Genomic DNA, 15,328 nt, shown 5'->3' on the forward strand with positions numbered 1-15,328 from the left:
TGGTTGGTCAGCTTCCCTGACTTGGGAGCACAGGCTCCTTCGACCCAGTCACCTCCTCACGGGGGTTACTGATTGGTGAGAGGAGATGGCCGTGGTTCTCTTCCTGGGGATTGTGTAATTTTTAGTCGGCCTCTTTTGGAGGTGGTGGTGCTCATGGAACCTTGGAGTCCGTGTTCGGAATTCATGTTGTAGATGACAGATTGAAGCCCAGGATGCAAACGACCTGTCAGAGGCCACCGACAGGCAGAGCTGGGACGGGACGTCCACCCCAAAGCCGCGTCCCCCACAGCAGCTCTGGGCTGGGCCCTTCCTCATCCTTTGGAAGTGACGCGTTTCCGGTGTCCTCCCTTCACTCTCCGGTTTCGCTTTATAAACAAGGGTGACTTCTGTGTGTCCCAGAATTACTGCCGCGTCCAAGCCGTGCGGAGGGGCTGCTTGGCTCACCCGGTTCCCATAGAACCAAACGTGGAGTTTGTCGGGGGTGGGAACACAGGAGCTGTCCGTGCCCGAGAGGGCGGGCGGGTGGGCACCCTCTGCTTGGCCGAGAGATGAGGCGCATCCCTGTTCCCCGGGGCCCTGTCTGCACGACCACGGGGCAGTCTGAGGCCAGCCACGTGCCCGGGCCTGCCCTGTGACCTGCACGGGAGCCGGGCCACATGATTGCGCTTGCTCTTTTCTCTCTCTGGTATTTTCGTTTCCTTCCCTTTTTAGCACCTAGATTTAAAAATTCTGTGGGCAGGGCCTGCTGCTCTGTGGAGCACGCAGAACGGTAGACTCGTCTTTTCTTGGAACAGGGTGTGTGTGTGTGTCCGTCCGTCCGTCCATCCCTAAATGGGCGCAGGGGCTTGCCGCTGTAAATGTCCTTAACCTGTGACAGGTGACGGCGGGTGAGTGCACAGGTCGTCATCGTGAAACATTGATTTCCTGGAAGCGCCCTTAGCAGGAACGTAAAAGCCACCCAGGAAACCATGCTGTGGGCACGCGGGCAGGCGCCATGTTTTTGTGCGGCAGGATAGGCATGTGTTTGTCCGAAGATCCCGAAAGCGAGTGTCTGAGACTTGAGTTCACGGTGCGCCCTTGTCGGGAAGCCCGTGTGGCCGCTGCGGCCAGCTCTGCTGGGCCCCCCGTGGGGAGAGGTCGCCCTCTTGGAAGGTACTGATTCTGCTTCTCTTGTCCCTCCCAGGTTTCGAAGGTAAATGGAGTCACTCGAATGTCATCTCTGGGTACAAGTGCACCCAGTGCCAAAAAGATGCGCGAAGTCAGACCTTCACCGTCCAAAACTGTGAAGTACACTGCAACGGTGACGAAGGGGACTGTCACATACACCAAAGCCAAGAGAGAACTGGTCAAGGAAACCAAACCCAATCACCACAAGCCCAGTTCCGCTGTCAACCACACAATCTCAGGGAAAACTGAAAGTAGCAATGCAAAAACCCGCAAACAGGTGCTATCCCTCGGGGGGGCGTCCAAGTCCACCGGGCACGCCGTCAATGGCCTCAAGGTCAGTGGCAGGTTGAACCCAAAGTCATGCACTAAGGAGGTGGGGGGGCGGCAGCTGAGGGAGGGGCTGCGGAACTCCAAGAGGAGACTGGAAGAGGCACAGCAGGCCGAGAAGCCGCAGTCCCCGCCCAAGAAGATGAAGGGGCCGGCCGGCCCTGCCGAAGCCCCCGGCAGGAAGGCGGCGGCGGCCCCCACGGCGCTGGCCCCCGCGGAGAAGGCTCTGCTGCACGGGCACGTGAAGAAGGAAGTGCCCGAGCGGAGCCTGGAAAGGAACCGGCCGAAGCGGGCCACGGCCGGCAAGAGCGCGCCGGGCAGACAAGCACACGGCAAGACGGACGGCGCCTCCTGTGAAAATCGTTCTACCTCGCAAACGGAGCCCTTGCACAAGCCGCACGAGGCGGCGGCCAAGCCCGACAAGGGGGGCGGCCGGGCCGGCTGGGCGGCCATGGACGAGATCCCCGTGCTCAGGCCGTCCGCCAAGGAGTTCCACGACCCGCTCGTCTACATCGAGTCGGTCCGCGCTCAGGTGGAGAAGTACGGCATGTGCAGGGTGATCCCCCCTCCGGACTGGCGGCCCGAGTGCAAGCTCAACGACGAGATGCGGTTCGTGACGCAGATCCAGCACATCCACAAGCTGGGCCGGCGCTGGGGCCCCAACGTGCAGCGGCTGGCCTGCATTAAGAAGCACCTCAGATCTCAGGGCATCACCATGGACGAGCTCCCGCTCATAGGTGAGCGGCCCCCCGCGCCCCCAGGCTGAGACGGGGAGGAGCTCGCCCCGGGCCCCCCGTGCCGCAGGCCGGGGCCTCCCCCTCCACGCGGGAAGTTAGCTGGTGGTTTCCAGCCTGGAGCCCGGGAGCCCCGCTCTGGGCGGGGTGGTTTCTCTGGAGGCCTGCAGATGCTTGTCCCTGCCCTGTGTCCTCACGTGGGCCTCCCTCCTAAGCTTACTTTTGGCATCACTTTCTCGTGTCGTAAGGACGTCCGTCACAGTGGGGTAGGTGCTATCCCTGTGGCGAGGGAGTGGGGGGGCGTCTAAGATACTCGCTTTACCTTCGTCATCTCTGTGTAAAGACCCTGTCTCCCAGTCCAGTCACTCCTGAGGCACTGGGAGACAGGGCTTGAATACCTGAATACGTGGGGGACACAGGCCAGCCCGCTTCTCTCTGTGTCCTCCTCGCTTTGCCTTGCCCATCACTTTTTCTAGTGACCAGCGGGGCCCTTTGAGAGACCCCAGATCAGGGGACGGGTTTAAGTTTCTCTCCAGAGCTGGGACCACTCCAGAGCTCATCTCGGGGGCCCCCTGTGTGAGTGAGCATCCCGGCAGGTGTGGGGGCCCCAGCCCCAGGCAGAGCCCATGTGTCCGTCGTCCTCCTCGGTGCTGCTGCTTGCTCCTCGAGTATCCCTCGTCTGTCTGGTGGGATGAGCTGGGTCTGCAGAGTGGGGGCTTCCTTTGGGGACAGCCGGGTAAGGGAGGTCGCACACAGCCTCCCTGGTTCAGCTCAGACCTGTGAAGTGGGGCTTGTTGCTGCCTCATTTCCGAGGTCCCGAGTGTGCAGAAGCGGGGAGGAAAGGAGCCATCTTAGCCACCCAAGTGTCAGGAGCTGGCAGGAAGCTCAGGCTCCCTGCAAGATGGAGGTCTCATTATTCTCTCAGCAGGTGCCTGCCACGGCTAATGCCTGAGTGGGAATCACTTAATTTGAAAAAGTCCTTGGTTTTGGGGTCCGCGCTCCAGGATGGCACGGTGTCAGCTGACGGCATGGGGCTGTGGGAACGGGCTGAGCAGGCGTGAGCGGTCCGTGCGGGCTGTGCCCTCCGTGTCCTCAGAGCAGCCCCAGGCCCTCCCGGTCGTGGTGAGAGGTCTGAGGGCCCCCTCCCCCCCCACGCTGGGGGACCGTGGGCCTTCTGGGGACAGGTGAGGCAACCGGGTGATGTCATAATGGCAGCCGGTAACCGCTGGTTCAGAGTAGGTTTTCTTTTTTTTCTTTTCTTTTTTTTTTTTTTTTTAAAGATTTTATTTGACAAGAGAGAGACACAGGGAGAGCAGGAACACAAGCAGGGGGAGTGGGAGAGGGAGAAGCAGGCTCCCCGCAGAGCAGGGAGCCCGATGCAGGGCTCGATCCCAGGACCCTGGATCATGACCTGAGCCGAAGGCAGACGCTTAATGACTGAGCCACCCAGGCGCCCCCAGAGTAGGTTTTCTTAACCTCGAGCCCTTCCCATGGCCCCCAAGGCCAGGTGGATGTGTCCCCGTGGTGTGTGTGTGCATGGTTTGCTGATGCATGCGGGTGTAGCCCCTGGTTTGTCACCATCTGTGAAAGGGGTGCTGGGCCGGCCTGTTACTGTAGAGGCCTCGGGCCCTCGTCTTGAGCTTGGCCTCCCCACTGAGCAAGGGACTACACGGTTTTGTGGCCACCTCGCAGAATCTGCTCCTCCTGCGTCAGCCCCTTGGGGAGCAGGGGCGCAGGAGGTGCTTTGCCACTTGGCAGCCCAGCAGCCCTGCAAATGGGCCGATGGGAGCGGGTGAGGGGTCCACGAAATGATGCATTTCCAAGCAGTGTGTGCATTTTCAGGTGCTCCTGGATTCTAACGATCTACAAAGAGAAAAATACGAAAGTTATGGATTGCTTTTCTAATCCGTCTGTGCCGAGAGCGGCTGGGGTGGCTCACGTCCCTGTCCACCTCTGCTAGTCCACAGCGTGCCACCAGCCTCCGCCCTCCCAGGTCTGAGCTGCAGACCTGGAGTGAGGGAGGGGCGCTCGGCCTTTGGCCTCTCCTGGCCAAGGGCAGGGCGAGCTTCCTCTGATGTGTCCAGCCTGTCACCAGGCAGAGCTCCTTGATGTGCAGGCTGCCGCACTCCTGTCCCCTGGTGTCACAGAGGGGCTGGGGGACCTGTTCCCCCATGCATCCCTGCCTGTCCCCCCCTCCCCCCCCGGCGGTCACGCAATGCCCGGCCTGCCCTGCACTGGGATGCTGTTCTCAGGCGGCCCTCAGACACCACAAGAGTTCGGCTTCTTTTACTTTGGATAGAAATCAGTCCCTACTCTCCAATGACCTAAAACTTAATTTTTACTTTTCTCACCTAGCATTTTGTTAGGTATTTACCTCCCAATAGTCAGTGGATGGTTATTCTGGAAGATTTTGTCCTCCTTGATTGTCTAGAGGGAGGTTGCCTTCCAGGCCCCGTGTAGACAGCCCCTCTGTGAGCATTCAAGCGTATTTGGTGTGGACGTGCATGTGTACAGGTCTGTGATTTGGTTAAGGGGTGTGGTGAACACTAGCTTCCAAGGTAAGCAGTGTCTTGGTGCACACGGACCACGAGAGCGGAGGGACAGACAGGACTGCTCTCTGCCCTCTCAGATTCTGCCCCTGGCCCTGGAGATCCACTGGGATTGAAAACCAGTTAGTGTGTGTGTGTGCGTGCGCGTGCGTGCGCGCTCGGAGGGCCTGGGGACAGACGGCACGTGCCGCACATGTCCGCTTTCTGACCTCACCGCTGTTGTGGGTGACGTTGGGACACAGGTGCCTCAGGGTGGCACAACCCAGGCCCTGCCTCCATCTCAGGGGACGAGCTCTGCTTCTTACCTGGTTGCACCCGCCTCCTGGGGTGCGAGAGGGGGGTGCCACGTACGAGCTGCCCCTGCTGGGGAGGGGCGCCTGCCCTCCTTCCATTCAGGCCTCTGCTTACACTCAGCTCCCTGGGGACACCTTGTCTGAGCATCGCACCTGAGCCGGCAGACCCGGCAGCTCCCCAGCCCCCCCGCCGACTGTCGTTACCCCCGCGGTGCCCCAGACTGTCCTCGTCCGTCTCTGCAGACTGAGCTCCCCGAGGGCCGGGGGGATTCCGTTCGCCGCTCTGACCCCGGAGCCTAGTGGCGTCTGTGGCACGTAGTGGGCGCCCCCGGGCTTACCGGTAGATGAAGAAGGTCTCGTGCACGGTCCTTTTCACTGACTGTCCCTGTGCTTTGTCCCCTCACCGTCCCAGGAGGCTGTGAGCTCGACCTGGCCTGCTTTTTCCGGCTGATTAACGAGATGGGCGGCATGCAGCAAGTGACTGACCTCAAAAAATGGAACAAACTAGCAGACATGCTGCGCATCCCCAGAACTGCCCAGGACCGGCTGGCCAAGCTCCAGGAAGCCTACTGCCAGTACTTGCTGTCCTATGACTCCCTGTCCCCCGAGGAGCACCGGCGGCTGGAGAAGGAGGTGCTGATGGAGAAGGAGATCCTGGAGAAGCGGAAGGGGCCCCTCGAGGGCCACACGGAGCACGACTACAACAGGTTCCATCCCCTGCCCCGCTTCGAGCCCAAGAACGGGCTCATCAACGGCGTGGCCCACAGGAACGGCTTCCGCAGCAAGCTCAAAGAGGTGGGCCAGGCCCAGCTCAAGACGGGCCGGCGGCGACTCTTTGCTCAGGAAAAGGAAGTGGCGCGAGAGGAGGAGGAGGACAAAGGCGTCCTCAGTGACTTCCACAAGTGCATATACAAGGTGGGCCCCGGGCAGGGCTGGGGGGTGGGGGGCAGGACGCGGGCCCGGGGCATGTGGCGGCGGCGGCCAGCTCTGTCCCTGCCTGGTGGCGAGGCCGTGGGCTTCCGATGCCGCGTTCCCGTGCGGAAGCCTGGGCAGGCCGGCTGGCTGTGGGGTCGGAGCGCTCGGGAAGTCACCGCTCTGGCTGCCTGCGGCCGCGCTTCTCTTTGCGCTCGGCTTCCGTTCTCTGCTCCTCTCTGGAAGGACGGACCGGGCTTGCCTCCACCGACTCTTTCTCCTCCTAGCCCGAGCGGGACTCCGTCTCCTTCACCCTGGTCCCCCTCAGGGGCGCTGGGGGTGGGCAGGAGCCTCTTTTATACCTAAATATTGCATGATAAGAGAAACAGGGGTGAGGTGCGTGGAATAAATCCCGGAGCACTTTTTGGGTGTTTCCTGGATGTGTGCAGGAGAAGCTCTTCTCAGTTGAAGCCACTCGTTAAGTCCGGTGACTGAATCGCCAACTCGGGAAATGACATGTTTTTACTTCCGTTACTTAAGGACAGCTCAGTGAGAACGAGGCGAATCTGAGTAGGGTTTTTCTGGAATCGGGCCCTGTCACCGACCACTGTAGGGTTCATCACCATCTGGCGGCGGGTGAGGCGGCCGCGGGGATGTCGGCAGCCCGCACCAGCGGGGGCAGCTCCTGGTTCTGCGGGCCCATCCGCCGGGTGGGTGTTGAGCCTTGCGTGCACGCGTCCCCTTCTCCAGTTATAGGCGCTGTGCTTTTTAGTTGATGCAATATCCCGCCCCTCCTGGTAGTTGGGTTCTTCCCTTGTCAGGAACAGCATATCTGGAGGAGTTTGGGGTCGGAGGGAAGTACTTTGTGTAGGTAGAACCCCACGCAGTCCCTGTAGCTGCCAGAACTCGTGTGCTGATGGTGTTGATCGTCCTTCCAAAGGCAAGAGGATCTGCTTCGCATTCTAAACCTGTTACTTTCCATGGCGGTGCCCCAGTGTCCCCTCGTGAGGGGAACCTTCCCTGAGCACCTCAGCTAGCAGCCACCTTCTCCTGCCACTGCGGTCACTCCCTGCCTCCTCAGCGGCCCTCACCACCTTCCCAAGGGCTGTGTCCCACAGGCCAGAGACCTTGTCCACTTGAGCACTGCTCCATCTCCGGCCCCTAGAACGCCGCCTGGAAGACAGTAGGTGCTCCGAGAGCACCCCTGCAGTCGAGGGACAAGAAAAGCAAAGCTCTCACGAAGCCTCTGTAAAATGATGCCTCCCCTGGTCGGGGAGCACGGGATCAAAGGTGGGATTCGCTGAGCGAGACGGCGGCGAGCACATCCTGGTGCATGTTCCTGGGCAGGGGCCAGGGTGCTTTTCCCGTGCGGTGTGCGGGGGGCAGCGTGGTCTCTGTGGCAGAGAACCGCCAGAGTGTTTCTGCCGTCTCGCCTCCATGAGGGGAGGCTGCTCACCTGGCTGGCTTTCAGGAGGGGGACCCTCGGGGTGTGGAGGGCACCCCACGTTTCTTCTAGGCCCTCCCCCACCCCTGGTCCAGCCCGTCTGGATGCCGTCAGTCTCTCCCCTGCCCCCAGCCCCTTCTCCTGCCCCTCAGGTGGGGTAAACCGAGGAGTTCTGCCTGCCTCCCCATGAAACAAAGGGTGCTCCCACGCGTCACGGGGGCGCCTGTCTGAGGCTGCCTGGTGTGCAGCCCCCATTTCTGCCGGCTCAGAGGTCCGTCTGTTGCCGGCACGGCGAGGGAGGCGGGTCCTCCGTCCCCTTCGGTTGGCACAGGTTTTTCTGCCTTCTCTGCTCACGTCAGCTCGGGTCGCAAAGCGGCCTGTGGTCATGGGGAGGCGCTGGGACGCGGTGCGGCCTCATTTGGGGTGGGGGCTCCGCTAAGTTTCTTACGCTTTACTCTCTCTGTTTTCAGGGAAGGTCTGTTTCTTTAACGACTTTTTATCGAACAGCAAGAAATATCATGAACATGTGCTTCAGCAAGGAGCCCGCACCAGCTGAAATCGAGGTGAGTAGGGGGGTCTTGGACGTGGTGGGGAGGGCGCCGGGCCGGGCCCCAGGCCTCCCGCTGCCTGATGGACCGATGGGCCGTCGTCGGGGGGTCTGCTGCCGGGGGCAGGCAAGCCGCCCTGAGTCCGCCCTCGTTCAGACGCACAGGATGTGTACGGAAGGGGGCGTGCCTCCCCCGCTTCTCCCGGACTCGCCGGGGTCCGTGAGACGCCGAGTTGGGGGTGAGCTCCAGGCGCGTCCCCTGCCCGGTGGCCGCTCCTCACCCCGTCCTCTGTGTGTCTGTTATGCAAGAGAATGTTTGGAATCCCTGGAAACCACAGTTGTGCGTTTTCTCCTCTGTTTTTTGTTTAATGGGATTGGCAGATTGCCATTTTTGTGCTTCTGCCAACTCTGTTCTTTGGGTTCGTGTGAGGTTGGAAAGACAGGGAGCACTTCTGTGCCCAGACCAATTAGGGGGAGTTTCTGGGTGAGCCGCTGCGGCAGGACAGGGACCCGATCTGTTTGTGCACCTCCCTCGGCCGGGGTCTTGCTGCTGGAGCCGGGCCCTGCCCAACGCTCGGGCCTGATGGGGGCAGGTCGCCGGGCTTCTGTGGCGGGTCCGGGGCCGCCGCGAGTGGACGGGGTGCAGACCGCGTCTTTCTGTCGTCCAGCACAGGGTGTGCCACCTCCCTGGATACGCCCGTGCTGGCCGCGAGGGGCCCCGCTTCCTGGGCGGGGACTTGAGGACAGTCGCCGGACAGGCCAGGTCAGAGCAGGACGCCCGGTCCCCACACTGCGGCCGTGTGGAGCCACCCCTCGGACAGCACCCGTTGGAAGCCGCCCTGCTGCTTGGCTTCCCAGTTAGGGGAACTCTGTGTCCCGGTTTGGCCCCGAGTGTTGTCTTTCCTTCAGGCCTTAGGTCTCCGCCGGTCGCCACGGGCCGCCCCAGCTCTGTACCCTGGGCGCCGCCTTCGAACACCTCCCCATGGCTGGACCCCCGGCCCACCCCCCAGCTTCGGCCCCACTGAAGCCAAGTCCCGTCAGCCACGACGGGCCCTCATTCTGGGACATGTGTGGCTGTCACCGTTGCTTCCAGAGGGCTCGTGGCATCTGTGGGAGAGATGTCCGAAGAAAGGGGTGGGGCCCTGTGGGGTGAACAGCTGAGCTGGAGAGAGAGGCCCCAGCTGTCCAGCACAGGTCCCCGTGGGAGCCTCCGAGGGTGCAGGGTTTGCCACTGCGTGTGGCACGAAGGACACCCAGCTTGTTCTAGTCGCCTGCTCAGGAATATTCCTTCTCTCGGAACGTCCCGCCTTGTCTTCGGTGTTCAGCACCTGCGTGGTATCTGAACGCGAGGGGAAGGTCTGCTCAGATCCAGACCTCCGGCCTGAGTCTGTGTGGCTTCTGGATCCTGCGAAGAGGGCCGGGTCTTCCTCTCGGCTGCTGGTCATCAGCTCGGTGGTGGGTCCCCGTCTGCGGGAGGTTGCCATCGGTCTGTGCGCCTGGCGGCAGGGTGCGTCCCCTCACACGGGCTGCGACTCCAGAGTCTCCTTCAGGGAGACGTGCTTAAGGAGCCCAGACACTTAACGGGGTGGGATTTATTCTTGGGGCCTTCGACCCCTTCAGGCTGGCCCCCCCTTTGAAAAGCCAGGAGCACCTCTTTGAGCCAAACCGTACGTCGTGACAGCCGGTGCTGGTTGGCTCGGCGTCCTTCTCTAAGTGTGGTTCCAGCTACTCGGGCTGTGCCCAGATCAGGGAAGGTGAGGCTCTGCTTCCGGAATGAAAATTTAATGACCGAGTCCTTCTGAGTTGGGGGAGTTGCCTGAGGGAAACTGAGCACCGCTGACCTGTTAGCAAAACTCGTTCCTGAGCCCTGCGCCCCTGCTGTGTGGGTAGGACTCGCTACTGTCACCTGATAGGCATTTAAAGCTGACGGTGTGACATCCCCAACACGTCTGATCTCGTTGGCCTGGTCCGCGGCCCGGCTGGATGTCGTCCTCACTGCTGGTGATTCTAGCCTGTGGCCGGGGCCCACGGCCCCGCAGAGAGGCCAGGATCCCTGGTGGTGGGGGGTGAGGGCGTGAGGTGTGCGTCATCGAGGTGCCGGACCCGGAGGCCATGTTCATTAGTCTGAGGATGGGGGACGTCTTTGCTTCCCTCCTGCCGCTGCCCCCCCACCCCCCACAAATGACTTCCACCGTCGCCATTTCTGAGCGTATGGCTGAGTGACGTTAAGTGCCTTCAGGTTGTTACTTAAGCATCGCCACCATCCGTCTCCAGAAGTTTTCATCTTCCCACACTGACTCTCCTTCCCCATTGAACACTAACACCCCGGCCCCGGTCCCCGGACGCCAGCATTTTTTCCCTCTGACCCTGACGATGCTGAGTGCCTCCACGCACGTGGAATCCTATGGCGCTTGTCCTTTTGCGATTGGTTCATTTCACTCGGTGTGATGCCTTCAAGTTCACGGTCGTAGCCTGTGTGAGAATGACCTTCGCCTTGAAGGCTGAGTCCTCTGTCGTATGGATTTTGTGCGCCTGTGCACCCTGGCTGCTCCCACTTAGCTGCTGTGAACACGGGGTACAGGTCTGCTGGAGCCCCTCCTCGGTTCTGGGGACCCGACCCTTGCTGTCCTCCTCTGAGCTCTGCCGGGGGCTCTCGGTGGCCCGTGGACGTCCCTGTGGCGTGTGCACAGCGGGGCCGCTCACCGGGCCTCTCCTCTCCCCGCAGCAAGAGTACTGGAGGCTAGTGGAAGAGAAGGACTGCCACGTGGCCGTGCACTGCGGCAAGGTGGACACCAACACCCACGGCAGCGGGTTCCCAGTGGGGAAGTCAGAACCGTTCTCAAGGTAATGGGGGGCACGCTCATCTGTGTTTTGGGGACCAGACGGTGTTCTTCCCTGCCAGTCTGTGACGCCCCTCTGCTTTTCCTCTGCAGGCATGGATGGAACCTCACCGTCCTCCCCAATAACACAGGGTCCATCCTGCGTCACCTCGGTGCTGTGCCTGGTAAGCCTGACGTGGCCACCGTCCTTGTTGTTTTTGAGAGAGAGAGAGCGGGGTGGCGGGCAGAGGGAGAGCCCGACCGGGGCTCGATCCCACGACCACCCACCCGCCCTGAGATCGTGCCCCACCCCCCCAGGCGCCCCGAAGTGGTCGCTGTCTCTAGGGTCCTGAGGCCTCTGCCTCCGGGATCTTGCAGAGCGGGCTTCACCCCACATGACCAGATGGGACAAGTTACCATGCACAGTAGAAACTTTGGTCTTTAGAAAAAGAGAGGAAAAGGACCGTTGAAGTCCATCAAAACGTGGAAGGGCGAACCAAATGCTAGAATCTAGAAGCTGGGCAGACACATAGTGGCCAGCTTTTCATCTCGAAATTGGTATTTTCAAAGCTAATTTCCTGACTCCATAGGGCTCGTCCAGGCTCCTAAGTGATTGGTTGTGGATAGTAGGGACAGCAGGTGTCCCTGGGGGTTGTGGTCACTGAGGGCTGGGCCCCCTGGAAAAGGCGGCCCGGGGCCCTCCACACACTGGTGGGGGCGGGGGGGGGTCCTCAGGGCCTCTGCAAGCGGTTCGGCTCGGCACGTCTGCTGTCCGTTCTGTCCTGAGGTTCAGCGGGCCCTGGCTCGTGGCAGGTGGTTAACGGACAACAGTCATCGTGGTCCTGCTCCTTGGGGCATCTTGCTTCCCGACTTGACTCCCAGATTCAGATGTGTGGTTTTTTTTTTTTTTTTTTTTTAAGATTTTATTTATTTATTTGAGAGAGAGAAGACAGACAGAGCCCGAGCTGGGGGAGTGGGAGAGGGAGAAGCAGGCTCCCCGCTGAGCAGGGAGCCCAATGCGGGGCTCGATCCCAGGACCCCGGGATCATGACCTGAGCCGAAGGCAGACACTTAACAACTGAGCCACCCGGGCGCCCCTAAGGTGTTTTTTAATACTGTTTTGTAACCGCGTCTACCTTCTTGGCTTCTCTGTGTAGCAAGGAGCACAGGTACCTTGTTCTCACTGGTGGTGTCGGATTTTGAATCCTTTTTCTTTTTTTCCTCCCCGTTTGGGAAGAAGACCGGGATTTCGCATTGCCCTGACTCAGAGACCCCGGCCGGTCCTCTGTAACACCTTTCTCTTCCTCCGCAGGAGTGACAATTCCCTGGCTAAACATTGGCATGGTCTTTTCTACCTCATGCTGGTCTCGAGACCAAAACCACCTTCCCTATATTGACTACTTACACACTGGTGCTGACTGCATTTGGTGAGTACGTCTGCCACTGGGGCACTTGGGTGGGGCGGGGAACCACGATTCCGGAACGTTCTGATGCCCCCTCTCCCCAGGCAGTCGACAGCCCTGGGGAGCTTGCCTGTGTGTCGGTTGGTCCGCTGCTCCCAGTCAGGCATGGCATTTCTTACCCCCGTCAGAAGCGCTAGAGGTGGCAAGGCTTAGGAGGTTTGAGGGGTTCGGCTCGTGAGCCGGGTTGAGCGTCTCTTGTGCTTATCGACCGTTTCTGTTCCTTCTGTTTCTTTGAGGACAGTATTTGTTGGTGGTGGTTTTTAGGACATGGTGTCATGTTAGGGGTGAGGACTGTAAGGGGAGTCCCAGAAAGGGGACCAGTCTTGCTGGCTGTGTCCCCAGGCGCCCCCCCCGCCCCCCGTGTGAACCTGTCCCTCTCGAGCCTCGTGTGAGGCTATTTTCAGCGTCCCCACTGCCCGTGTCTCTGATCCAGCATGCTACAGAGAGCAGGGGTCCGTGGGAGGGGTCCCTGCTGTGGGAGAGGCCCGGGTGCCCACCCGTGACCCTCGCCGGTCAGCCCTCCCGGCCGGTCCGCGGCTGGCTCTCCGGGCCCTTGCCTCACGGAGCCAGATGGCAGGTGACAGCACATAATCAGCTGTCTCGTCTGACAGGCCAGCAACAGCTCATCCATCCCCCACTAACTGCTTTTACTGTCCTAATGGGGTGATTAGGCATTCTTTACTAAAATAAAGTCTTACAACTAACGTCCTCCCCCCCGAGGAGCCTGTGAATGCAGCAGCCTCGTCATGACGGCTTCCCTGCTCTCAGGCCACGTGCCCACAAGCGTGCTTCGTGTTGAGGCCGGCTGGGGGGGCGGGACCCCCGTGTGGCCTCCCTCCCCAGGAACGGGGTCCTCAGTGTCCTGCGGGGAGCTAGTGAGTGGCTGCCGGGCCGGGGAGGCCGAGTGGGCTGGAGGCCCGGGACAGAGTGCGTGCCGGCCGCGTCGGGCCTGCTGTTGCCCACGGACGAGCTTGTGGCTGCCCCAGGGCTGGGGTGCACGGGGCTCCACCCAGGCCTGCAACCTGACCCGCCTCGCCCCACACGGTGGGGGGTGAGATGGGTGTGTTCGGGCATCCGTCCTCACGGCCCGACCATGAGTGGGAGGTGGGCAAGCGTCATACTCTGTGGGCCTTCGGAAGACCAATTCCTGGAAACCCTGCTGCTGGGGAGTAAAGAGGAGGCCAGGATAGGATCAGAGAACTTGATGGCGTGCACTTTTTCTGAAAGCATGTGATTTAGGTTGGAAACCCCGGAATTAAGGCACAAATCAGGAACAGGGTATGTTGACATTGAAATAACCTAAGCATTTGTAGAGAATGTGAATGTGGGGCTGGCACCCCCGTTCTGAACCAGGATCTGGCCTCTGAGTGCAGGATTTCCCCACAGACACCAGTGCTGAGGGCCGGCCGGGGGCCTGGGGGATGCTGCCAGTTTGGAGCTGGTTGTGCCGGGGGCAGGGACTGCTGATGGGAGCCTCCCGACGGTCACCCTGCTTTGATTTTTACTGGAGGTTTTCGTTGGCCCGTGGCCTGGTCCGACCATTCCGGGAGTGTGTTCCTGGTGGGCCCTCCTCGGACACTGGTGACCCGTGCCCTGCTCCCCTGACGCAGTGAGGGTCTGGAGTCTCCTGTCGGTTCAGTTCTGCCTACGTCTCCAGCCTTCTCTCCCCCTCGCCATCCCGGTCAGCTCCTCAGCTGCAGCCAGAAGGGTCCGTGCCGTCCCCTGCCCTTGGCCAGGCCCCCCACCTGCCTGCGAGGTTTGCCCGATGCGGCCCTCTGGCGCTGCTCTCCTGGGCGCCAAGCCGGCTGGGCCAGGCCCCGGGCTTGCTGGGTTCTGGCACACGGCGCCCTCGGTGGGGCCGGGCCTGCTCCCCCGTTTCAGAACTTCACACCGCTGAGGTGTCCTTGCAGCGTGGGCCGGGAGGCTGCGGACGGACAGGCTCGACTCCTTTCCTGTGTTTGGAGGACGGCGGGGTTCGGCTGCCGCGGCCCTCCCCTGCCTGGGGGACCAGCGCCCTTGTCCCGCGGCGCCTTCTGCAGGCGTAGGGCACGCGCCAGAGGCTGGTGGGCTCTGCACGTGTGTCTGGATCTGATTTATAGGGGGCTTTAAACGTCCGGTTTGGGTTTGAAGGGTTTTTGGCTCACCCGTAGGTCAGCTCTGCATAAGAGGAGCGTGTTCGCCCACCGCGGCCGCTGTGTGGCCCTGGGAAGTGGGGCACCAGTCCCTGGTCCCCGGAGCGCGTCCCTCCTCCTGCACTCCGAGGTCGCTCTGCAGGCCTGTGTTCGCTCCGTTCCCCGAGGGAGGGTGCGGGGTGGGGCCCGCTGTGCTCCCCAGGCGGAGGGTCCTTGTCAAGGCTCTGCTCTGCCCGTGTTTCCAAACCCCCCAGGTATTGCATTCCTGCTGAGGAGGAGAACAAGCTCGAGGACGTGGTCCACACCCTTCTGCAGGCTAACGGTACCCCCGGGCTGCAGATGCTGGAAAGCAACGTCATGGTAGGCCCCCCCGCCTGGGCCTGCGGACCCGGGCCGCGGACGTTTGGGCGCAGCGGGGATTCGGGGGAGTTGGATAGAGTCACTTTCCTTGCTGACCTGCCCCTCAGAGGCAAAGACGACATTGGATCTGCCCCAGCCCAAATGTCCTCTTTTATGAAAACCAAACTAGGGAAGTGTTTTCCTCAGATTGCACGGAACTCCAGGCGGACGTCCACAGGGGCCTGGGACTCTGGTTCAGGGCCTGCTTGTGTTGTAAGTGCAGAACGGGGTGTTCTGGGGGCAGGGTCCTGGGCTCGCATCGGGCCCCCCCTGCGGGCCACCTAGGTGACTGGGCTGCTGGTCGTGAGGCTTCTGACCCCGTTTTCAGGAAGGTCTTGGGCCTTTTGAGTTCCTGGGAATCTAACTTCAGCCTTGAGCTGTGTTCTCTGGCCTCTGCTGACCTCTGCCTCCGTCTGCTGTCACTGCGGGGCCCACCTCATTCTGGGTGCGGCGCAGAGAAGGGGAGCATCAGCCCCTCTGGGGGTGCCGGGCCCAAGCCCCCCAGCCCGCACCGCTGCGCGCACCTGGTTCTGGAGGCCACG

At 61.4% G+C, this 15,328-nt stretch overlaps 1 protein-coding gene across 6 annotated transcripts in view; it reads left to right on the forward strand.

Annotated features, from left to right (window-relative positions):
- JARID2 (jumonji and AT-rich interaction domain containing 2) overlaps window positions 1-15,328 on the forward strand; it is a 249,764-nt gene that overhangs the window by 225,475 nt on the left and 8,961 nt on the right. For all 6 annotated transcript variants that reach the window (XM_078055716.1, XM_036087225.2, XM_036087251.2 and 3 more), the window contains 7 exons: window positions 1,184-2,231; window positions 5,483-5,985; window positions 7,897-7,989; window positions 10,699-10,817; window positions 10,907-10,977; window positions 12,105-12,219; window positions 14,642-14,747. In XM_078055716.1, the coding sequence (XP_077911842.1) occupies window positions 1,184-2,231; window positions 5,483-5,985; window positions 7,897-7,989; window positions 10,699-10,817; window positions 10,907-10,977; window positions 12,105-12,219; window positions 14,642-14,747 (2,055 nt within the window). The remainder of the gene's footprint in view (window positions 1-1,183; window positions 2,232-5,482; window positions 5,986-7,896; window positions 7,990-10,698; window positions 10,818-10,906; window positions 10,978-12,104; window positions 12,220-14,641; window positions 14,748-15,328) is intronic.

The sequence above is a fragment of the Halichoerus grypus genome, chromosome 9 (genome assembly GCF_964656455.1).
Source record: "Halichoerus grypus chromosome 9, mHalGry1.hap1.1, whole genome shotgun sequence".
NCBI lineage: Eukaryota > Metazoa > Chordata > Mammalia > Carnivora > Phocidae > Halichoerus > Halichoerus grypus.